At 37.3% G+C, this 26,018-nt stretch overlaps 1 protein-coding gene across 11 annotated transcripts in view; it reads right to left on the bottom strand.

Moving 5' to 3' along the window:
• Agfg1 (ArfGAP with FG repeats 1) overlaps positions 1-26,018 on the bottom strand; it is a 48,645-nt gene that overhangs the window by 6,871 nt on the left and 15,756 nt on the right. For 3 of the 11 annotated variants that reach the window (XM_085697569.2, XM_085697576.2, XM_085697590.2), the window contains exons 3-11: positions 17,561-17,676; positions 14,144-14,306; positions 13,318-13,471; positions 9,689-9,808; positions 8,977-9,048; positions 7,577-7,786; positions 6,451-6,631; positions 4,007-4,083; positions 3,741-3,833 (exon numbers count right to left, since the gene is read on the bottom strand). In XM_085697569.2, the coding sequence (XP_085553695.1) occupies positions 3,741-3,833; positions 4,007-4,083; positions 6,451-6,631; positions 7,577-7,786; positions 8,977-9,048; positions 9,689-9,808; positions 13,318-13,471; positions 14,144-14,306; positions 17,561-17,676 (1,186 nt within the window). The remainder of the gene's footprint in view (positions 1-3,740; positions 3,834-4,006; positions 4,084-6,450; positions 6,632-7,576; positions 7,787-8,976; positions 9,049-9,688; positions 9,809-13,317; positions 13,472-14,143; positions 14,307-17,560; positions 17,677-26,018) is intronic. The other 8 variants (XM_085697587.2, XM_085697588.2, XM_085697591.2 and 5 more) reach the window with 6 other exon arrangements.

Genomic DNA, 26,018 nt, shown 5'->3' with positions numbered 1-26,018 from the left:
TTACCAAATGAAAATCCAAGTCTTGGACACAATAACACAAGAATGTTTTCTTTACAAATGAAGATATTACCTAGAAGTACCTAAAAATAACTTAAATGAGTTAAGAATTATAAGGAGAAAAATCATTAAACATACAAAATGAGAAAGTGAGTCTAGCACCTTTGGTCTTCTTAAAGCATCATGACTGACTGATTGATGAAACACAAGCTGTGTACAACTCACCTGGTGAGCTGGAGGGCAGAGCTACATGTATATGTGAAACTAACACAAGAGACTCAGCTTACTCAATACTAAAGCTCTGTTCTGTTGTTTAATAGTGTGGATTAGGGTTATTTCTAAAATATATTTCTATGTATGCTAGACTGGAACACTTTTTAGAGTACCCAAATCTGAGGCACAGGGTGACACAAGAGAACAGCTCTTGAGTTTTGGTTCTGCAACTTTCTTCCGCTATTCTGTTTGAATTAATATAAATGTCGGTATACTCGTCTGCAAAGGGGACGATGGGAGGATAGACAATAGGACCCATGTCCTTCACAACGCTGCTATCAGAGTAAACCACAGCAGTGAATTAATACATGGAAAGCAAGAAAAATTTTTTCTTGCCAATTGAAACAGATGTTATTATGGGGCTGCAGGTATGGTACAACTGGTAAAGCTCCTACAAGCATGAAGTCCCAAATTCAATCCTAGAATCCATAATAAAATCCATGTAGATATTATCAGATATTACAGGCCTATAATCCCAGACGAGGAAAGCAGAAACACAAGAATCCCTATGGTTTGTAGGTTAGAGAGTTAGCCTAACTGGTGAACTCCAGGCCATTGGGAAACTCTGTCTCCAAGGATATTCTTCTAGTGCTGTTCTCTCGCTTTCTGAACATACCCATGTGAGTATGGATGCACGTACACACGTGTATGTACATACACACACACACACACACACACACATCTTTAAAGTCAAAAAAAAAGAAGTGTTCTGTGATAAAGTTTGGACAATGCATTTAACTCTCTTCTTAGAAATCTAAAGGCTTCAACTAATCTTGCCTCAAAAATGCTTGCTAAACTCTGCTTTATCCAGAGCATTTCTCCTATGCACTTATTACTAAGACACAGAACTCGTGTTCATTGAATACTGTTTTTAAAACTTCTCAAGAAGTTTTAAATGGCTCAGCAGATAAAAGTGTTCACTGCATAAGCCTGAAGCTTGAGTTTAATCCCTAGGCCCTGCAATGAAAGAACTGATCCCCAAAGCTGTTTTCTGACCTCCAGACAAGTGCTATAGGATAGTCACAGTGCCCTACCCTCACCTCTACTCCAATTTCTCTCTAAAAAAACTATCTTAAAAATTCTCAGTCAATGATGACAGTTAACCAGTATTAACCACTACCATACTTTAGTCTGAAACAGAGTTGGCAGTGTATGTTGGTACTTAATCTTCAAGAGCATAGAACTGTCACACACTGCTCTTTCAAAGCTATCTCAGAAGAGTATTTCACAGGGTTAACACAGTTGAGAGGAAGAAAGAGCCCTCGGGGAGTTCAAGTGATGCAAAGGCCTGGGAATTCCTAGGGATGGTATATCTCCAGAGCAGTGCAGATACTGACTCAACTGAGTAATGACCTAAGGAGGATAGGCCATGTGATATATTCAAAACACCTCATAATGCAAACATTACTTTGAAATAGTCAGAAATGGTGGCAAATGCCTTTAATCCCAGAATTCAGAAGGCAAAGGCAGGCAGAGTTCTTTGAGTTCAAGTTCTAGGATAGTCAGGGATCAAAGTAAAAACTTATCTTAAAAAAAAAAGGCAAGGAAACAAAACAAAAACAAACAAACAAAAATTATTCTGAAATAAAAATTTGTAGAGATAGTATTTTCTTTCTGATAAACTTCAAAATTAAATAAATATTACTTCTATTCCTTGTAGATTTTATATATATTTATATATAATCTTACCATTTAAAATACTTTCATATTCAAAGGTAGTAGGGGGTTCTCCTAACTTTTAAGTACACACAGAACACACACATACAAACACAATGATTTACAGCATCTGACTTTAAACAGCCTGGCCGTCCAGGAAGCACTGCTCACACTGCAGAGTTAAGCACAGCATTTAACTGGAGCTAAGTTAGTATACACTCACACAAGATGCAATCAGCGTCTCCTCTTTGGCACCTTTATAAACTACACAATGTATTGTGGCAACTTTAACACAGCACACATTAGGAGAGTTGGTTCTCCTTCCACCATGTGAGCTCCAGGTCATGAGGGATGATGGAGAGATACCTTTACACATCTAGCCACTGCAACAGTCCCTGAACAAGCCATTTTTTTTAAATTAAATCTGATAAGAATTTCAAGTACTTAAATTATGACTAAGGAGTTTGTGTAAAAGAAAACTTCTGGTATCAAAATTTCTAATTTTTGCTTCTTTGTATAGATAGGTTCTCCCTGTGGTGGTCCAGACTGGCCTCTAACTCCTGATCTCCCTCTGCCCATCACTGCTGGGCTACAGACAAACACCACCATGCTAGTTCAACTTTAATAATTCTTAGTCTTGAGAACAATAAAAATATCATAATTATTTATTCTTAATGGTTAGGTAAGTTATACTGATATACTCTTAAAACTTCAACATTTGCTGTAATTAATCGGTGTTAAAGCTCTGGTTCCAATCCCGCTCTGAAACACACAGAAACAAAGCTATGGATAGAGTAAATGACAGCTAGTCACACCATTACACCTCCTCACGTGCTTTGCCAGGCCATGGCAGTAAGACAGCACTGGAAGAAATGCAAGAATGATGTGACTGGCTTGGGTGTGAAACAAGTGTAGAAAAAAAGGTGAGAGGATAAACAAAGTCGGGAAGAATAAAATGTTCAAGCACTGAACTCTAAAATGAAGAGAGGTATGGTTTAGCTGGAAGAGTTCACGTCTAGGATACAGCGAGATGTTAGCATGATCTTATAAAACACAAAAAGCAAAGAAACATAAAATAGGAACCCTGAAAAGAGGCAAGATATTAAATTAGAATTAATATAACAAAATTTACTCATCTGATATAATCTAGGGTTTTAATAAAATGTTTTATTTATACTGAATGACTGATAGACATTCTGGCACCATACAAGCTGGACTACTATTATCAATCAAGTTCTTCTGCCCCCATTTGACCTTTCTTATATGAAAAACCAAAATTTAGACCAGAAGGGTTGAAACCTAACTTCTCAGGCCCCCTGGGACTGTTAAATTCCTAAATTTTATAAACTTTCAGTAGCATTTGTCTTTGTTTCTTTAGAGCAGGTCTTTTTTTTTTTTTATTCTTTCATTTTCTGAGACAGGGTTTCTTTGTGTAACTCTAGCTGACCTGGAACTAGCTCTGTAGACTATGCTGGCCTTGGACTCACAGAGATCCACCTTTCTTGGCCTCCCGAGTGCTGGGATTAAAGGTGTGTGCCACGATCGCCCATTAAACAATGTGTTTGCATGTGGCTCAGGCTGGCCTCACACTCACTATTCTCCTGCCTCAGTCTTCTAAGTACTGGGATAAAAGATACATGCCACCAGACCCAGCTGCCTGCCATCTTGTGTTTCTAAAGACATGCACCTACCCTTTCTTGCACTGTGCCTCAGTAGAAAGAGGCCTTTTGTTTAGGTATGCTTTATAATAAACAAATAAATAATAAACTCCTTCCCCCATGGCTATGGTTCCTTGATCTGTCTTTTTTTCTCACCTGTTGCTCCTCTGGCATTGGTCTGAAATGGGTTTGTAGACGATGCCGCAGAAGGACCAGTAGCAGCAACAAATGGATTCGTAGACGGAGTAGCTTTTAAAAAAGTATAAAATATGCTATAAAATCCTGATACTTCATACTCAAGATTTTAAAACTTTCTTCACTATATTTTTCAAGACAGAAATGTGAACATTTTGATAATAAAATGCTGCTCTCTTACTATCTTCCCAGTACCCCTAAAAACATTCTCTATGAAAAGCACATACCCCCAAATGGAGCAGGCCCACTTGAAGCAGGTTGTGTCTGAGCAGAAGCACCCACAGGCACGGTTCCAAAAACACTGCTGAAAAGAAGATCAAGAGTCAGCATTCAGTAAGGACGTAAAGTCATCTACCTACAAGGTGGACTCAAGATGTGGAAACAGGTAAAATTAACTGTTCTAAATATCCCTGTTCTTTTCATTTGTAACTCAAGATGAGTTTACATTACGAAAACTACTGAAATTTCAGTAACAAAAATGTTTACATACGCCGTCTCTGCCAATCAGTAGTATAGAGAAAGGGATAATTTAAAAAAATACGCATCTAAGATTGGATTCAATTATATGACAGCCTAAGTATTTTTATAACTGCAATTTCAAAGCAAAAAGAACGTTTTTGTATACTTCTACTAATCCAAGCATATATTTCCATCTGTTTGAAGTATAGAATGAACATGTATTTTATACACATACTTAACAAGTAATAGCATTTAATATTCTTTGCAATGACATCAAAACTGGCAGTTTCCTAAAGGCTAGCCTGAAATGGGGAACTTGGAACCTATCCACCCCACAAAGTCAATGTTCACTGAAACTTCACTTTCACGTTTATGGTAGAATACACAAATTCCCCAAAATTCTAATATTTAATTTCAACAAATTTTGTTTCCTTTATGAGACAAGGTTTCATATAACACAGGCCACCCAGAAATCTGTTATGCAGGATGACCTTGAACTTCTGATCTTTCTGTCTCTACTTCCAGGTACTGGCAATAAAGGTATGCACCTTTGTGCCCATTCATGGTGCTAGGAATCAAATCCAGAGCCACCTGCATGCTGAGAAGCACTATCCTTGAGCACTATCCCCAGCAAGAAGGGGCAGTCTTTACAGTGATTACAATGTGTATAAAAATATCTGACAAATATTCAAATCCAAGCCACCATAAACTGAGTAGCTGGTTTATCCCAAAACTTAAAAATAGTAAATTTCTTTCAAGATGACCATATGTTTACTATGTATCCAAACTACTTGATAACTTACAGAAAATTGATTTAATAGAAAACTAGTAAGCTGAAAACGCTACAATTTTATCAAGTACAGTAGTTAGAAAAACTAATCAACACTATTCCTAAGGCGAGGAGAACTGGTGTCACGTGTTACACAGAGGATGAGGAAGAAGCACGAGTACAACACCGGCCCAGGAACAGAAAGAAACACATTCTTTATAAATGTGGAAATAAAACCATGCTACGTGTAGAAACACATGTCTACTCTGGTGTGATCTGATGACACGAACTTAATTTCTGCAGCAAGGCTTTTTCCTGCCAAATTTTATTTTGTGTACCATCAATATAAATGTTAATCACTGAAAAATCAACTTAGCATCTCAGAATTATGAAAAAGAGGTCTGAACTCAGAGATACCTTAAAGAGTCTAACGTAAGTAACTCCAACACTTAACACACCACATTCATAAACCACAAATCCATCACAATACAGTGTCAACAATCCTTTTATCACATGGATTTTATCTGTTTCCAGGCCTTATGGTTACCTTATTACTATTATCAAAAATATAACAGACAACATTAGTGAAACAAACTAAAATAATGACAAATTTTATTATTTGGATTCAATTTGTCCCATCTCAAATAGTTAGAATTTCCCTCTAGGAAAGATGTCAAAGGGAAATAAACTAAATAGTAATAGTAATAAAGCAGATATATCTACAAATATGGAACAAAAGAAATAACTAGAATGCTGTACACTCTCAATAAATTTTAACAGTTGTTAAAAATCAAATGTTCCTCCGGGTTTGGAAGCACATGCCTGTAAGCACTCTGGAGACAAAGGACCATGAACTCATAACCAACCTGGACTTCACAAGACCTTATTTAACACAAGGGAGAAATTTTAAGCATGTAGTCTTCCTGTTCTTTGGAACTCCTTTCCACAAGGCCTGTGTGAGCACAGCAGTACGGGTGCAGACTATAATCCTAAATGACAATAAGGAGCTGGAGAACTGAGAGCAGCAGTGGGGTCTGATGCAAACAGACTACAAACTAAGACTGCAAACATGACCCTTTTCCTGCTTAGTCTTTATGACTAAAAACTATGCCCTGACACATGCATGACTGCTAACTGACTATCTGCTGAGTACAACCCATATGTAATCGTCCACTTAGAAATTTGTGTTCTCCCAAGTTCATTTAGTATCCAGGAATGAAAAGAAGTTAAAATTTTCTAAGACTTGATATAAGAATATGGCAAAAGCTCAAAAATTACATTTTAAACAGCAAGTTACATTCAATTTCAACTTAAGAACTATTTAAGTCTAAAAACTACTCAATTATTTTTAAGCTACAACCCTACAAAAGTCACTATTAACTATGTTATTCAGACACGGAAACCAAGGTCAAAGCCAGGGGTGCTGACTAAGGCAAGCTGTACCTGCTAGCATTACTCGTGGACGTGTACGCGTTACTGGAGGTGGCTGCAGAACTGAACACGCTGTCTAACTCTGCTAGTGCTGCGTACTTGTCTGAAGATGCACTTGAGTGACTGGGAACTGAAACCACAGAACCAACAGGAGCTTTACCCGTGGTCCCAAAACCACTCCCTTGATCACCTCCTGGAGGCAAACAAACAAAAGAGTTACACCAAAACTTTAATATTATATTGTCAGTTCATCAACCATATTTGCCATGAAACACAGGTAACCCCAATATGGATGTGATCTAAACATTAAACAGGATTTAAAGAACTCTGAGACAGATGGTTTTGTTTAAATTAACACATAAATTTATATGATGGATCTAATGTATATAATCTATTAATAGTACCATTCTTCCAGGATTTTTCATGAAAAAAAAAGATATTTACTAAGTGCTTCCTGTGCTAGGCAGTACTCTAAATGCCTTGTGTACAACAATTCATAGAATCTAACTCCCAGAATTGAACTCTAGGATCTCTCTCAGTTTAGAGATCAGATGCAGAGCCCAGTGTAGGTCAGATCCCCACGGTTCTCACTGAGCTTTACATTTTCAGAGGGGAAATACTGGCCTTAAGGCCAAAACTAAGTACAAAAATATATTTAAAAATGGGAAGTTCTGTAAGTTCAAGGCCAGCCTGGTCTACAGAGTGAGTTCCAGGACAGCCAGGGCTACACAGAGAAACCCTGCTCAAAGGAAAAAAAAAAAAACAAAAACGAGTTGGGACATCAAAATGCCAAAATGTTAATAAAAATAGTTCAAAATGCATATATGATTGAAATTATAAAATAGCACTATAGCTCTAAAGATGAAAAATTTTGGTCCTTTGTAGTCATAGAATAGTAAAGCGTGTTTTTGAAAATAAAAATACATTATTTTCAATTATTCTTTTGAAAATACTTGTTTAAGTTAACTTCTATATTTTTTCAGTCTTCTGGTATTTTACATGCAAAAGTGCCAACAACCCTACTCAAAACATTCACTGTGCACATAACTTCTATACAAGTGAGAAAAGCATTGTCTCCTCAGGTTTTAACATAAGTAATTTAGAGAAATTAGCATCTGCTTTGTTTACACACGGATACCTTGCCCAGCACTGAAGATATTGTCTAAATTAGCAAGTGCCGCGTATTTGTCTGCTGTCTGTAAACCAGCTTTGTTTGTTGAAACTTTACTAACAGTTGATGCTGTCTGATGACTCTGGGATGTACTGAAGGTTCCAAAATCAGCACTGGAGGATTTGGGGAAGTTATCAAAATGAGCAAAATTAGCATTTACTGATCCAGCACTTCCACCTGTAACAGAATAAACAAAACATGAAATTTCTAGGCTTCTCTCAGTCCCACTCGTAGATTACTTGTGATCATTTCTGTTTAAGGTAGGTGTCCTATAAAAAACACTGAAAATCATGTGACTTTTAAAAATTATAAAACTTGACTTTATAAGGCTCTGACAGCGTCTGCTCTGGAATACACAGCAGACTCTACCTATGGAGGCGGAGCAGTGGAGTGACAGTGTAGCATCACATGAGAGGTCTTCAACAGACTCCGAGTGATGTTCACAAACAATATGCTGCTGATAAAGTTTCTAAAATCTGTGACTTTTTCACGTGAAGAGCCATTACATAACTCTACACAGCAACCAATGTGTATTCAGTAGCCTGATGCTCACAGTAAAACTAAATCCTACTATGTAGTTCAAAGTATAAAAATTAAAGTTTATAACAGTAAGTTTTTGCATCATAAAGCACAATTCACCTAACAGTCAATAGTAAAATGTTTGCTCAATCTTAAAGTATGTTCTCAGTCCTGGAGACTTTTCTAAACACTCATCAAAGACTACAGCAGTGCCTTTCATCCTTTGCTTTGAATATTACAGAGATATTAGTTCTTATTTCCTAAACTGTCAAAATATCATCAGACATACTAAGGGAAGGCACAATTCACAGATATTCTTTTTAAACACAACAGGTCGTTACCCAAATGCAAAAGACCTACCATCATGAGTTCTTTCACATTCTTAAACAAAACAAACTGATCTTCTTCAAGAATTAGACTCTGGCTGTTTCAAAGAAAACGGGGCAGGATGACGCATGCCTATAATCTGACTTACTCAGGAGTCTGAGGCAGGAGGATTGCCAGTTCAACGTCAACCTGATCAGCACAGCAAGTCTCCATTTTAAAATTAAATTTTAAAGAAAAATCAGCTAAAACTAGCATAGATGTTACAAGACAATGATCTATTATGAGTAGCTAGCAAACAAAATATTAAACTTTTAATTTTTATGAAAAATTTTATTTCAAATTATTAGATCAACTTTCATAAAAAAACTGTACCTTTAACTCTAAGTTTAGTAAAAGAGAGGGTAAAACAAATTTACAAAGGCTTATCATTAAAAATGGTGATAATTTCATAACTGAAAAAACATGACACAACACAAAAAAGATATAAATTAGTAAGATGCCTACTGGACGACAGAACTTACTGTGGGCAGCCTGGAGAGGAAAAGCTGAAGTAAAGTCACCAGAACTGCAGCTAGATGAAGGTACTCTAAATGCTGGACAGCCAGAAATTATGTAAATGATCAAAGTTAAAGGGGAAAGGGAAGAAAAGAAAATTGAAAGAAAAGACTTTAAAACAACTCATACACAGAGTTAAAACTTGAAAGAAAAATAGTCAGTCAAAAAGCTAAATAAGGGGTTCAATGAATTTCTGAAAACAGTACACTTTATGGAAGAATTTGCTTGAAAACCAATTCCTGCACAAAACTATTTCCATATTTAATTAAAGTGATCATTAATAATTTATACTTGAATAAATAACATTAAAATGTTTTTCTTAAGTTTGCTGCCCTATAAAATAACTTATTTTTATTTCTATGGAAGCTATCAACTAGCTTCCTTATCACAAGATACGGTATCAGCCTTTATCACCGTGTTTCACATATTTAAAAAGTTCTATTGCTTTACAACCTCAGTGGATGGAAAGAACCATGTGCAGGAAGAGGAGGGTGGGTGCTGAACAACAGACAATGACCAAAGAGTTCAGAGAAACAAAGATTTCAGGTTTCCCCAGAGCTTTGTAAAATAGAACTACTTTAAAATTAGGTCATCAGAGAATTTAGTTTTTTAAAGTGGTATTTGGAAAGTTCTGTTTTTTAAAGCAAACACTTAAGCACAATGCTGGAGAGGCTCTACCTGTAGTTTGGGGCTGAAAAGGAGAGTGACTTGCTGTGGGGAAACCTCCAAAATTACTCGAACCACTAGACTGTCCAAATGCATCAAAGTTTGCAAAATCTGCATTTGCAGAATTCTGAGCTGTAAATGGCAAGGACAACATATGTTAATGAATATGAAAACGACAACTGAAAAGACATGACAAATGAATTTAAGAATTTTATGAAAATGTCAATGCAATACAACTCACTTTAAAGAGAATTCATTTAAAAATTAATATTTTTAACCCAATTAGTAGCATATGCTAAACAGTAGCCAAAATTTCCAAAAGCACTTTGTAAAGCCATAGGTCTGGTCACAGTACTATTTTAAAGACTCTAGTAATAAAAAAAAAAAAGCTAATTCAGAACATTAAGTACATTTGTTTTAGTATCTAAAACTAGATACATTCTAGGAAATCCATTCTGATTTTTTATTGTATGTATCTATGTGTACATGAACAGAGGACAGAGGCTGATTTCAGGTGTCTTCCCCAGTGGCTCTCCACCTTTATTCTCCTAAGCAGGGTTTCTCACTAGCAGAGGCTCCCTAGCTCCACTGCTGGACACTGAGTCACAGGAACCACCAGTCTGCCCCGAATGCTGGGCTCTGTGCCCAGCTTCTGTATGTGTGCTAAGAATCTAAAATGAGATCATTATGCTTACACAGCGAACAATTCACTCAGCCCCCTTTCCAGCCCCGTAACTCACTGTAAAATGATAACGAGCTTGGCACATCTGAAAAGTTATCTAAATGCCTAAGGTAATGATACAGACATAGTTTAATCACATAAATAAAATACTTTTTGTTTTGCTTTTAGTTTTGAGAAATAGGCTCTTCACTATGTAGCTTGGGCTGGCCTCTTGATCTCCTGAGTCAGTTACCCAAGTGCTGGGATTATAGGTGTGTACAATTAGGCCCTTTTTTCTGGCTTATCTAACTTTCATAAGTATGTTCACCATGAGCACATAAAAGTGGGAAAAATATATATGGACACAATCACCAAAAAGCTAGTTATTTACATTTTAGAAGCTATTTAAAATTCATAAAAATCTAGGAAATAAAAGATAGCTGCAATTAAAACACAAACCAAAAATCAAAATTCTAGAGTTCACTAATCCTTATATATGTAAATAAGATAATTTAAAAGTATTTTGAAAATGGAGATAAAGTCATAATAAACTCACAGGGGCCAGAAGGATGGCTCAGTAGTTAACATTCACTGCTCTTGCAAAGACCCAGGCTGAGTTTCCAGCACCCACACAGTGGCTCACAACTGTCTGTTGACTCCTGTTCTAGGGGTTCAACACCCTCTCGGGTACTACATATGTGGTGCACAACATACATACAGGCGAAATACCCATACACACAGACTGAAAGTAAATCACATGCATGTATGGATAGATATACAGGTTATGAGGCAGGAAGCAAGACTTTGGTCTCTGTTTGGTGAAAGGGGCATTTTGATACATTGGTTACCTAAAGGGGAAGGGAAAAATTCTCCTTATTTGGAAAATTTTGGTAGATAGGTTAGCACAGGAAAAGGGAACCTGTCATATATTTCAACAACTTGAAGTTGGAGATTTCTAGCCCTTCTCAAGATCTCAATATGTAGCCTTGGCCGGCCATGTAGATCAGGCTAGTCTCAAACTCAAGAGACTCAACAGCTCTATCTTCCTTTAAAAAGTCAAGTGGGGCTAGAGACTCAGCTCAGTGGGTAGAAGCATTTGATACTCTTGCAGAGGACCCAGGTTCAATTGTATTATGCACATGATGACTTAACAATCTAGAATCCCAGTTTCAGGGAGCCTACCACCCGCTTCTGACCTCTGTATATATCAGACACACACGAGGCCCACTTTCATATATGCAAACAAGACACAAATACATATCAAATAAATATTAAGTTTTAAACTTGTGTGTCTTGTAAGTCCTAAGTAATACCCTAGCCACACCCCCCAACATACACACAAAAGCCTCTAATTTGCCCAGCAGTCCCCATCCCTGCTAAGAAAGACACATCCTCAACTGACAGAGCCTCCAGATCCAACTACTAACTTATAATTATAAGCAATACAGGAAAGAATTTTTAAAGGTACCACAGGAGGGCAGTTAACAAGTTCAGACTACCACAGAATCCACAAGACAAATAACCTACTTTCTCTAACAAATCACAAAGAAAAGGGATGATGGGACAACCATAAAAACCTAACCAAAATAGAGTTCAATTACAAAGGATAGCTTTTTAAAAAAAACTGATTCCAACAAACCACAGACACACTGTGTGTGAGAATAAGTGAATATATTTATACATATACATCACACATACTATATATACAAACACAAATTTGAACTGGAATGAAAATTTGAATACTCACTAATGAACTTTTACCATTATTTAGAATGATTCTACTACATACTGTGATATTTAACAATGAAAACGCTAGGGTCTGGGCAATGACTCTCATTCAACAAAGTAGCTACTATGAAAGTATGAGAACCTGAATCAGATCCCCTCCTGGGTTCAGTAGTATGCATCTGTTACCCATTGAATAGGTAGATGGAGCTCGCTGGCCAGATAAACTAGCCAACTGAGTAAGTTTAAGTTCAGTGAGAGTGGTAAAAATAAGTGAAGAGAGAATGAAGACAACTGATACTGACCTAGAAGGTACGTGCAGATATGAACAAACAGACAAAACACACATGAGGGAGGGGCACACAGACACAAAATATTTATGTCTAAAATTTGTATTAAAATCTATTAAATAGTACTAGTGACATGAGATTAATACCTAAGTTACATTACACATTTACATCTGGTATTTGTAATTTTCCATAATAAAAAGGTAGTATATACAAACACATTAACATCTCTCAGGCCACACTGCTGGTAGGGCTCCGTAGGTAAAGGCACCTGCTACCAAGCCTACAGACCTGAGTTTAATCCCCAGGATCCACATGATGAAAAAGGAGAAAACACTAATTCTTACAAGTTGTCCTCTGACTTCCACATATTCACCATGTAGTGTGCACACTCTTATACACACACACACATAATATAAAGAAGTATAAAAATAAAAACAAAAATCTCTTCCTTTTTTTCTTTTTTCATGAAAAGAAGTCACATCCTGTGTTATATAAACTAAAGTTCTTTCTGTGGCCAGCCTGATCTACACAGAGTTGGGGGAGATGCACAGTTGAGTTTACATCCTTAATCTCAGCACTCAGGAGGTGGGGTGGGACGATGAGTTTACAGCCATCTTTAACATAGAGCAAATCAAGGCCAGCTTGGGCTACATACAACCCTATCTAAAAAGTTCCCCTAGGACGGAGGGGAAGGAGGGGGGGAGTGGGGGGAGTGGGAGGGTGTTGGGAGGGGGGGCGGAAATGGAAACTTTTATAATTTAATAAAATTTACTAAAAAAAAATATGAAACCAATGTAAATATAAAATTAATTGAATTGCAAAAAAAATAAAAATAAAAAGTTCCCCTAAAAGTACCATGGTTATATGTCTATATGGTATGATGTTCATAGGTGACCAATGATAATAAATAATGTTTCTGGGTGATCTATACATATCCTGGGCAAAGTTATCAGTAAAAGACATACCTGCATGACTGTTAAAATGTGCAAAATTAGCAAAATTGGCTGTAGCTGTTGACTGAGGAGGTGGAGCAGCAAAGATGTCTGAGCCAATTTCACGCAAAAGGTCAAACTGCTTCTTTTCCTGTTGCTGCCCTTGAGAGCGACCTACAACTGGGGACTACAAGCACTTTAGTTACTCATGGTGTTTCTAAAATAAACATTTATGCATTCACTATAAAGACTTTTCAGTTAGATCTGCTGAAGTTTTACATACAACTATCTTCAATTCACTATACTAAGAAAGCATTTCTACACCGGAAGGGTTACTTCACTCAGTTCTTCACTGTTTCCACTCTAAGTCTTATGAAAACAGATGGATTTATTCAGAAGCACAGAATTTAATCTGCAGCACTTTGTTTCGAAACCATTCACATACAGTATGGTGTAACAAGCTGCACAGTAACACAGTCCTAATGTTATCTACAACAAAATAAACATGTAGGTATCAACATATAAATGTTTTCAGTCTGTTCAGTTTGGGGAGTAAGGTACACTGTAAAGCCATGTGCATTTCAATGATAATAAGCATGCTACATAATCAGGTATATAGAAATCCTACTATTTTCTGTTAAAGCACCACAGAGACTAACTATTCTTCTGACTCTGCTGGTCACCAGACCAGACTTGGACACTCAAGACAGACAAACTAAGCATCTTTACAAAGTGATGGCAAAACCACGCATTCCTATCACATGTCACAATCTGCACGTATTTGACATCACACAGACCCACTATTAAAGGTTCTTAGCACTCAGACTTCTGTATATCTTTAAGAGTTATCAACCCTCACCTGACTAGGTGTGCCCTTATTTAAGTGCAGTGCTGGTGCAGAATCTCCCAGCAGAGATTTCAGGGGCTTAACCTCGGGCGTGCTGCTTGTGCTGCTGGCAGAAGACCCTGAAATAGATGCGTGAACCGATGCCACCACTTTGGCTTGCTCTGGTGGAACATACCTTTAATGTGAAAATTAGAACAGACCGCTAAGAAAAATTTGAAGAATTCGCATTTAAAATATTAAATTTAAATTTTATACAACACTCTTACAACAATAACCTTACTTGAAAAGGTGGCACTTAGAATTGACAGCTTAAGACTATTAATTACCTGAAATTACTCAAAGAATACACTATAGCAACTGCTGTTTTAAAGACAGAAGACCTACAATTAATCACCATAACAAACAGCTAACACTGTAAATTTTAAAGTGAGAAAGCTTTAAGATCATAAATATCGAGATAAATGAAATGGTGAGGAAACACATAATTAATGGCCCAAAATGCATATTATTAAAAATAAGAACTTCACTTTAAAATGGACAAAAGCAAGTCATAAAAGAATATGAAAACTAAAACCAAATAAAAATGTGTATCAATGCATAATTCACCTCTGATCTATATGAACTATGAATTTTTAGTTGCTATTTAACGGAAATACATATGTAGGTATGCTCTATACTTCATATTACTCCTAGAGATCTATCCTTAGCAAGCAGTTAACACATATATAGATATACATATTACTCTTGCCATCTTAGTTTTTAAAAACTGTAAAACAAGGTTCACAAATATCTGTAATGCAAAAAATATTTATATATATTATACTAAAATGTATATAATTCTGCATAGCTTATCCCCTTCTTTAGCAGGTATAGATATCCAAGTGACAAGTCTTTCAGGTCTGATCTCTGTCACATAAATAGGACATGGGGGAGGGAATGAAGGAAGGAGAAAAAGAATGCAAGATGCAGAAATATGATGCCTGAACAACAGCAATGCTCATCTCTAGGGAAAGGATTACTTGGCAACTTTTGTTCTCTATAATTTCAGGTGTATTCCCACCTTCCTCCAATTTACCATCTCAAGAAGGTGTGAAAAAAATAAAACTTTAAGCGAAAAGCATTTATCCCAGAGACAAAGGTCAAACCCCAGCTTCACCACTCAATAGCTGTGAAACCCCTGGGTAAACTAACTTCAATTCCATGCTTCCATTTTTTCACATATAAAGCTGCTGTGGGGATTAAACACATTTGGAGTGTGGTCAGAACTAGCTGCCAATGTATTAGCTATTATTCAACCATAAAACAATCACAAACAATTAAACTAGCTGTATCAGGTAAATACAGGATATGATCTAATAATGAAACACTCTCTTATGCTTTTCAGTAACGTGGCACTGCACTGAAAATATGAACTCTTGGGTATGGACAACTCTGATCACAAAATATGGCAAGTAATAGCTTATGAATACAATGATTGGGCCCACTTGAAGAACGTATATCTAAGTGAAAAGAAACATCCCAAAACTTCATACAACTTTATCCCTGCTGCGCTGCTTCCTACAACAAACGTTCTTAGGGAAGCTGCCTCAGTGGCCGCTGGGCACAGATTCTGGTTCATGAGGATAATGGCCAACACCACTACAATCATCACTTTTCTAGTCTTTTCTTTTGTGTAGCCCTGGCTGTCCTAAATACACTCTGTAGACCAGGCTGGCCTCAGACTCACAGAGACCCACTTGCTTCTGCCTCCCAAGTGCTGGGATTGAATGCATGCACCACCACTGCCCAGACCAACCCATCACTTTCAGAAAGCTTTTATCTATAATAGTCTTACTTATGACTACTGTGTTTCTTAGAAAAGGGGAAAAATTTAATACAAACTATTATTTGAGATTTTCAGGATTTTAGACTGTGGCTTGAAGAAAAAACTTCTTTCTCACAGTTCTGCTTCTCTTTGCAGGTAAAACTAAGGTCACTAAAATTGCAGCTAGCTAACTCCTAACTGACTTTCTGAACTGCTGAAAATGAGCACTGTTGCAAAACAGCCAAGGTGGAACTACTCAAGGAGAACAGTTTTTTCTATAGGCTGGAAAACCTAGAAACTAAAGAACAAGAACGATAAAAAGATGATGGCTTTTGTTTAAAAAAAATTTTTTTTTTTGTTCTCTTTCAGTTCAAGGCCAGCCTGATCTACAGAGTGGATTCCAGGACACTCAGGCTGGCTACAGAGAAACCCTGTCTACAAGAAAAGGGGAGAGGGGGAGTTAAGTAAAATTACATAAATGGGGGTTTAAATAAAATTACATAAATAAACAAACTGTTTAGCTGGGCTTAGTAGCAGCACATGCCTTAGGAGAAAAAGGCAGGAGGATCTCTGTAAGTTCCAGGACAGCCAGGGCTGTTACACAGAGAAACCCTGTCTTGAAAAACTAAAATAGAAAAAAATCATTTGTGTACCATATTTAACTATCACCCTTGGGACCTTCTAATATCTTCTTTCTGAACTAAAATTTTACTGGTATATTTCTACCTTGTCATACCTAATGCATCCAGTTCTAGTAAATCTAGTCCTAGTTAATCTAAACTTGTACGACAAGGTCAAGAAATACAGCGTACACAGAAGTGTAACTCAGAGCAAATGTGCTTACTGCTCACAGTCATCTGTTTCATAAGCCACAGGAAACTCTCCCCCACCAATACTACCTTTGACTACATCACTCCTTGGGTCAAAATACTCTTCCTCAGGGAAACAAGAAGCCTTCTGCTTCCCAATTATCCTTTGATCCTCAACTCTCTCCCCTTCTTAGTCCCTCAAGAAGAAATATGTACTGTTAGGTACTTACTAAAAAGAGATCACAATGAATCAGTCAGTACTGTACTTAGTTATCTTATGAAGCTAAAGACGAGGAGCCCCGAATACTGAGTATTAGCTCTATAGTTACAACTCATACTTTTAGTGTAGTTTAGAGGGAGTAAAAAATTCCCTTCTTGCCCAACCAGCAAGCTAATTTCTTGGGTGGGAAGAGATATTTAGAGCAAAGACTTCCAGCAAACTGGACAGACTACTACTACACAAGAGTTGTGTTAATAGTGCCTGAAAATTCTACCCAATAAACACTAAAAAATAAAGATTGTAAGGAAAGAAGCATTACAGGATAAACATCTGAAGAAATTAGTAGAGATCATGGGCTTTCCTTGGCAGAAGTCTTGACATGGTAATGAAAGGCTGTTTGGTACTAGACATAGATACACGGAGATAAAAGTACAAGCAAAGGTTTCTGGAAACCATATCTAATAAAACGTCAAAAAGTAATGAGGCTATACCCACCAACCATCAATTAACTCCTTCTGTTCCACCTGTCTATCTTAACAGAGTCAATCATATCTCACCCATACTTGTAGTCTGGAAGGTTTTAACAATTTACTCACCACCTTTTCTTTTCGTATTTCTCTTGTAGAAACTCTTTCACTTTTTGTGGATCCCTGAAGTCTGGAATTGCTGAAGATCTATCATCAAATAATCCTAGCCAAATCTGTTTACAGACCTTAGGAAAGAAGGAAAAAAAGTATGAAATCCAGTCTCTTCATTTAATAAAATTTAAAGGGAAAATTCTGCTTCTTTTAGAAAGCTTCTAACAATGCTGCTTTCCATGAGGATATTCCCTGCAATCTTAACTCACTTGCATATGCTGCAGGACAGTGAAATTTCAGAAACAGCCTATGAAGAGAATTTCCTAGGGAAACAAGCAGTGAATTGGATCTGAGAGCACTGGGGCTCTTCTGGTCTCTGCATGATCACTAGCTGTCAACCACAACAGTCAAATAATCTATGGGAACCTTGGTTCCTTTACCCATAAAACAGTAACTTCATCAACAGCAATTTTAGGGGTCTTTTAGCAAGCTAAAAACCAACCAAAAAAAAAAAACCATACAATTACCAAAATCCTGAACAGTCTGCTAATAAAGTATAACAACAATATAAATACAAACAGAACAATTTCAGCCTTATAACTGGAGTCCATGCTTTTCTTAACCAGATGAGAGTATGAGACATTTAACTCTTTTGAATAAAAATGAAATGAGTCATTACTCAAATAAGACACAAAAAAGAACTATAAAAGAGAAAAATCATAAAGTTGGTTTCAAAAAAATGTAAAATTGTTTTTGAAAAAACTTAAAAAGGAAAAAAAAGACAAGAACCAAGTAATACAATGTTAAAGAGCTATGAAAGTCCTCAAATCCAGAATGTAAGAAACTAAGAATACAACTGCTGAGAATAAAACCTGAGCCTGGAGAGATGGCTCAGAATTTAAGAGCTGCTCTTCCGAGGGACCTGAGTTCAAGTCAGGTGAGATCTGTAATCACCTGAGTCAAGTAATGAGATCTGGTGCCCTCTGGCCTGCAGACAGAACACTGCATACAAAAATAGTAAACAAACAAACAAACAAACAAATCCAGAGGGCAGGGCAATAGTGGCACACGCCTTTAATCCCAGCACTTGTGAGGCAAAGGCAGGTAGATTTCCGTGAGTTTGAAGTCTTCCTGATCAACACGAGTTCCAGGACAGTCAAGGCTACACAGAAACACCCTGTTTGGTGAAAAAAACAAAACAAAACAAACAAAACTATAAATTTAAAAAAAAACCAACACACAACGTGGGTGCTCTAAACAATCACTTCACCAAAGATGGTCACACTGCAAGTAAGTTGTGTAACACCACATGCCACCGAGATCCAATGGCAGAAACACTCACAGGATACAGACACATAATTTCAAAAAAAATGTAAAACTGGGCACCAGATCTCATTACAGATGGTTGTGAGCCACAATGTAGTTGCTAGAACTTGAACTCAAGTTCCTCAGAAGAGCAGTTCTTGAATTCTGAGCCATCTCTCCAGGCTCAGGAAGTTGCTGACTATACTTGTTATGCTAAGCAACTGAAACTCTCCCAAATGTAAAATGATGCCAACACCTATAGAAGGCAGTAGAGCTACCCTACGATAAGGCCATTTTTGGAGGTATCTGCCCCCGAAATAAGAAAGCACATTCACAGTTCTTCACAGCAGCTTCACTGAAAAGTCCAAATTGGAAAGAATAAATCTTGTACAAGAGGTGACATAAGAGGTAAAAGATAAACAACCTGCAAAAATCACTGGGGGAAGGGAAGGGGTGTGTGCACACCTTTAATCTCAGCACTAGGGAGGCAGAAGCAGGTAAATCTGAGTTCAAGGCTAGCCTGGTCTACAGAGTGAGTTCCAGGACAGACAGGGCTACACTAAGAAACCCCATCTCAAAAAACAAAATAGCAATAGCGTAAGCAGAATAGTAGACAGCAAATAAAAGGAACAATGTGGTGATAGAGAAACTTCAAGACAATTATGCTGGTGGAGAGAAATCACCAAAGATCAAGGAGAGCGGCCCAGCCCACCAGTAAAAATGCCTGGGGCCAGCCTAAATCAATCCCTAAAACCACAGTCTTTAAAGCCTGTGAAAGTTCTTTCTTCAGAAAGTTTCTTTCTTCAGAAAGCTCCTGAAAGTTGTCCTCTGACCTCAATCTGTCTCGCAGGTGACATATGTAAAATGACCTCTACTGTGCTACTGGCATGTGATGTCACATCGTCTATGTGGTACTCTTTCTACCAGTAAAGAAACAAGTATTTGTCAAATTTAGTCAGAAAACGTGTCACTAAGCTTTCCCAACACATCAAAAAACTCCCCACTTTGCTTCCTGGTGATTTACCCTCATATTCTGGTCCTGAAAATTCAATCTTTTCCTCATTACTATATTAAAACTCTCTCTATAAGCCATCGCTGATAGCAGTGTCTTTTCTGTTTGTTCTGTTTTAATAAAAATAAACTGAAAAAAAAAGATTTTTTTTTCCCCTCTAGGGAAGAGAAGAAACAGAGAGCCGATTACAACTGCAGGAAGTGCTGTGTGCTGGTGACTGCAGGGGAAAGCGGCCTCAGTACACTGGTTTAAGAACACAATAAGCACAGTGTTGATTTTGGCTAAGTACAAAGGGGCTGGGGTAGAAGACCATAGACTCTAAGCTAGGCCAAGAAAAAGAGGAAGATGAAGTGTTCAGTAGAATAAAGGTTCTAATAATTACTGTAGAAAAAGACTGGGAATAAAGGATGCGGGGGGTGTCCACACAGCAAAATCCTTAAATTCCTAATCTGGGAGGTGATAGAGTTATCGATGGAAATATAACATGGAATGCAGGACTACTGGAGACAAGGTGGAGGACTCAAAGGCTGTGTGAATGACCCCTGTGGACACTGGTGGGAGTTCAGAGACAGCAAGAAAAGCGTAAGGAGTTATTGTGTGACAAGAAGACACATGAAGCAGTAACATCTGTTAACATGAGGAACATGGGGTGTGGGCTAGAAGTAGTACTAAGGAATAATAATGGTCCCTAGAAGCTATCATTTGTAAGGACTCAACACATAATGAGATCAGTTCTGATGATCTTTGTGGAAAGGAAGTGGACAACCATACTAATTATGTGTTAACTTGGCTGTGAGTCTGAACTAACTTAGCCAACTCTTACTGTCTGATATGTCTTCTTATGTAAAATGTAAATAATAATGGAACTTCCTTACTATGGATATTGGCATGTTCCATGAGTTAACACACCTGACAATGAAGTATGTACTATAGTACTACTATAAGACTATATTAATTATGTACTAAGAGTATTAGTGTTAGTTGTGCAATCTTTGAGAAATCTTCAGTGGTGGGTGATTAGATAAGCATCAGCTAATAAGGGAAAGTCTTATCAGGAATGCAAGAAATTAGGTCCACCTTTAGTCCTGCTGCTGTAGACAGAATCTAAGTGGCCTTCAATATTCAACCTCTGCTGAACGCAAACTGCTCAGTACAAACTGTCACGTTAGATTTGCTCTTAAGTATGTGCCTCATGAAATACTTCTTAACCTTTAAAATGCTTATAAGTTGAGCCATAAGTTTTCAATAAACACAATGACTCAAAAGGGAAGAATCAAAAATAAAATCTAGAAAAAATGAACTGATACTAGCCAACAAAGAAGTTCATAAAGCTTTGAGCTATTTTTCTTCCCTCTAGTGCTAACTCATTTTAGAATTGCCATCATGACCACCAATAACAGAGTGTAAAGTATACTTCATCAGTCAGTTTCTTGGTAAATGGACATTCAATGTGGATTGAAGTTAATCAAGGCTCTACTGCAAAGCACAGACTGGCTGTAAGAAAGTCTCAAGTTAAGCAGTGGCTCTCAACCTTCCTAATACGATGACCCTTTAATACAGTTCCTCATGCTTTGATGAACCCCAACCATAAAACCAGCTACTTCATAACTGCAATTTTGCTGCTGTTATGAACTGCAATATAGGTATCTTTATTTTCTGATGGTGTTAGGTGATCTGTGAAAAAGGTGATTTGACGGCCCCCCCAAGGGATCACAACCCATAGGTCGAAAACATAGCATTCCAGCATTCCACCAGTCACTGCAATAAAATATATGATAAAGCCTCAAAAACCAGACCACCTTAGGGAGCTGTGAGCTTTGAAAGATTCAACCAGGCTGCAGAAATCCAATCATCCCAAGAGCAGAACCCAGTCAGAGACCAGAAACAAAGGATTCCTTCCTTGTGTATGTTCAGGCAGGCTTGCCACCTAAACTAAAGTAAAGGCCAAAGCTCCAAGAGCAGGAGTGACAGTTGTTGATATAGAAAAAAAAAAAAAGAAAAAGAAAAACATGACAACAAACATACAGGTCCATGTCATAAATGCCCAAACACTTGTAAAAAAAGGGGGAAAGCAGGAAACAGCTACAAGCTTTAGATGGAGGTCCACAAGGGCAGGATCACTCATTACTGCTTTTAATCCTCAAGGAAAGTAAAATGTACAGAAATGCCAACATACATATTCCCCTTTATCAAAATAAGTATTTATTGTTAATAAAAGGAAAGAATAAACAATGTGGCATGATTCTGCTCACTTCTAGATGAGAAAAGAACAGGAGGAGTTGAAACATCTTTTTTTTCAATAAGCCATCTCTACAAATAACATTCTCAAAATGTCTTTTGTCTGCTGTCTTCTAGATAGAGATGAAGTACTATCTCCTTCCAATGGTAATACATAATATCAGGGTGATGTTCATAGTCTAGGCTGATTTCTAACCAGCAATCCTCCTGTTTCAGTCTGGCATACAGCACTACAGATGTTAACTACCACATCCAGTTCTACTACCAACCCTCATCCCCATGAGGCTAGGAAATCAAATTCAGGGTCCTGTGCACAGGGACAAACCCTCTATCTCTCAGATACATTCCAGCCTACCATCAACATATTACTTTGCCCATCCCTTTCCCAAAAAAAAAAAACCTAAGGTAAACTGATGTGGTAGCATGCACCTTTAATTCCAGCACTTGGAAGGCACAGACAAGTGAATCCTCTAGGTTTGAAGCCAGCCTAGCATACATATTAAGTTCCAGAGCATGTAGGACTAAATAGTGAAACCCTGTTTCAAATACAAAACAAATGAAAACACAAGAAAGAAGGAGTCTCTAAGGAGAAAAATTCCAAGTATGTCAGGGTCCAAGAAATACAATAGCAAAGCAAATACAATATAAACACTTCCATACTCAGTAAGCTTAACTCACATGACTATGCTAGTATTTTACTCTACCAGCTAAAATACACACACATATTCCTCAGCGATAGAGTGTTCAAAGGATATATACACTGAACAATGCTTGCAGAGACAAAAAAGAAAAAAAAAATCACCATATGACCCACGTCTCATGAAAAAGAAATAAACAGTTCTACATTTATATACATTTTAGAAAACACTGTTTTGGTTTTTTATAATGTGCTATGCTAGCAAGAATTAATGCATACACAACTGAGTGAAAAAAAGCAGAAACAGTTTGTGCAGACCAGGGACACGGATTTATAATCCAGCCGTATAATCATGTGAGAGAACATGAGGCTTCAGAGAGACAAATCTAACTTCCTTATTTTATCCTTGGGTTTTGTTTTCATTTTTAGTTTATAGCACAGAATTCCTTACCTTATAATGACCTCACTGAAAAAAAAACACCTAAGTATTTAATCCTGATTAATCAGACCCAACACATCTAGGCCCTTAGATAACTCTTCAAAGATAATCTGGTAGAACTGTTTGCTCCTTCCAGACACACTGCTCAGCAAGTCCTCCCTGCTCATCTAATCCAAATGGAAAATGAAATCCCAGATGGGATACACACTGTAGGACACGTAGCTTACTCATGGCCTCTATGTGACAGTTCTTAAGTGTATATTTCATGATGCAAGAACCTTGTGTCTAATGCACTATTATTCCTCTGCCACCTTGAGGACCAGCAGGCACAAGACACTTGAGCAAAAGCACTAAAAAGCTACCTCCCTGAAGCATCTGTAAAGTGAAGTTTTTCTCCTTTGTACCACCTGAAACATGTATACTGACCTAGAACATTTAGCTTCCCAACTTATTTAGGCAGAAATAAATTCAGTGATCCAAATTCTAAATATAAATAGGCCATACAAGTCAGCAAATCACATCCTGTGAATTAAATCTAGTTTATGGTCTTCTTTATAGACCAAGTGTTATTGAAATAGCGATGCCTACTTGCTTTTCTAGGGTCCGACTAGTTTCTGCTATAATATATGTATTGATCAGTTCCACAAAGACCTTAAAATATTTACATCTCATGCTTCATAGAAAACATCTGCTGGTTCCTGCTGATTCCTGACATGAGAGCAGCAATGATGACACCACTGAAGCATCCAAGAATAACATTTAGAGAGAGGAACTGAAGTACACAGGAAGCAATGCTAGAAGATGAAGGAAGTCTTTCACTGGAGGCAAACAGACATCATTGCATGGTGCTGTCAAGGGGGAAATGGGGCAGTTTTAAATGACAGTCTCTTACAGTAATTCCTGTTTGCCTTCAGTGAAAGATTTCTGCAAAATTCCCTGTATACTATATTCTACTCAAAGCACACCATGTTCCTTTGTGATAATTATTTTCTAAACTTAGGAATCAATCAGAGAAGTATCTTCCCACATAAAAGTGCCAGCTTACAGAATCATAATGTATCAATTTTTAAAATACAGTTCTTCTAGCCTCAGGCAATAAATAATACAGAATTCATTATAGATTACAAAGGAAAATGATGCTCAAGAGAAAAAAATGTCACAAACTTCTTAAATTAGTGGCAATGAAATAAAAACTGAAGATTTCTTTTTCTAGTCTCAATGTGGAACCTTTAGCTACTAGTTTTTTCAAATGGGTTCTAGTTATAAAAATACAGATGAAGTAGGCAGTCATGGAGACACATGCCTATAATTCCAGCACTCAAAATGCAGAGACGAGAGAGAATCATTGTGGTTTCTGAGGCCAACCTGAGCTAAACAGGAACTGGAGTTATATCTGGGCTATATAGTGCGATCGTCTCAAAAATATAAAGTAAAGAAAGTGAGTTTGGAGACAAGAACCCACTCTAATCATCCCTAGTGGTTATGTATCGCTTCCATTTATTAGATAAGTCAGTTCATTACAATCAAGAATTTCTTACACACTCTAAATTTACTTTGCTACCTCCTTAAAACATATTTTTTCAAAAATTCTGCTCTATGTAACAAGGATGAATCTTGAAAACAATAGCTAAAATAAATTGTCTAAGACAGACAAACACTATATGATTCCCCTTATATAAGGTACCTAAACCAGAATGGTGGCCACTAGGAGCTGAGGAGGAAACCAGAAAGGCTAAATCAAAGCCATCTGCTGAATAACATTGTGCCTGTGCCTAGGGTTAGCGATAACGCATTGCACAACTAAAAGTTTATCAGAGTATGTCTCATGTAAGTGGACTTATCAAAATTAAAGACATAATCTTCATGCTCAGTATTTGGGGGACAAGCTTTGCTCACAGTAACATCAGCACTCAATAACAGCTCCTTGAATAAAGGAGGTGATTAATAAGTCACTTTCAAAAATGAAGAATGGAAGGGGCTGGGCATAACTTAGTTGGTAGACTGTCCAGCATGTATGAAGCCCTGGGTCCATCACAAGCAACACATGCAACACACACACACACACACACACACACACACACACACACACACACACAGAGAGGAAGGAAGAAAGGAAGATGATGAATCAAACACACAAAGGATGTACTTTATCTGTGAGTTCAAGGCCATCCTGATCTACAGATTAGAAAGGAAGATGATGAATCAAACACACAAAGGATGTACTTTATCTGTGAGTTCAAGGCCATCCTGATCTACAGACTGAGTTCCAGGACAGCGAAGGCTATACAAAGAATCTTTCTCAAAAACCCAAATTTAATAAAAAAAAAAGATAAATACATAAATACAAAAACAAATTTAAAAGTCAAAGTAAATATTTACTCTTCACAAGTTTCTCAGGTAATTATTACAGTGTCAAAAAGTTGACTGAGCTTCAGAATAAGGTGTGGAAAAAGTATGTGAAGTAATTTGTTGGCCAAAAACACAGCAAACAGACACAGTGGAGTCATGTATAGCCTCACCATCTGGCATCTCATGGCCTAAGACTATGATTTATATACTCCACTACATCTGCTCCTCTTCTGTGAGAGTCTAAACACACTTAAAAGCTGAATAATTTATAAAGCCTATCTATAGAAACTAAAGACATAATCTGTCCATGCTGTATATTTAAAGTACCAGTATTGCTTATCATAGCCGCCAGCAGCCCAATACAGAGGTATCTCACTTATGACCATAACCAGTAGTTTTCTCATTTTCAAAACAGTTCTGAAACATATCTCCCTAGATGGATACATGAGGTAAGTCAATGAATTGAGGGTTTCATGCTTCCATGCCTTTTGCCTTG

Source organism: Myodes glareolus, chromosome 1, assembly GCF_982192425.1.
Source record: "Myodes glareolus chromosome 1, mMyoGla1.1, whole genome shotgun sequence".
NCBI classification, from domain to species: Eukaryota; Metazoa; Chordata; class Mammalia; order Rodentia; family Cricetidae; genus Myodes; species Myodes glareolus.
Note: the sequence above shows the minus strand (reverse complement) of the source record. Positions and strands in the feature narration are given on the sequence as shown.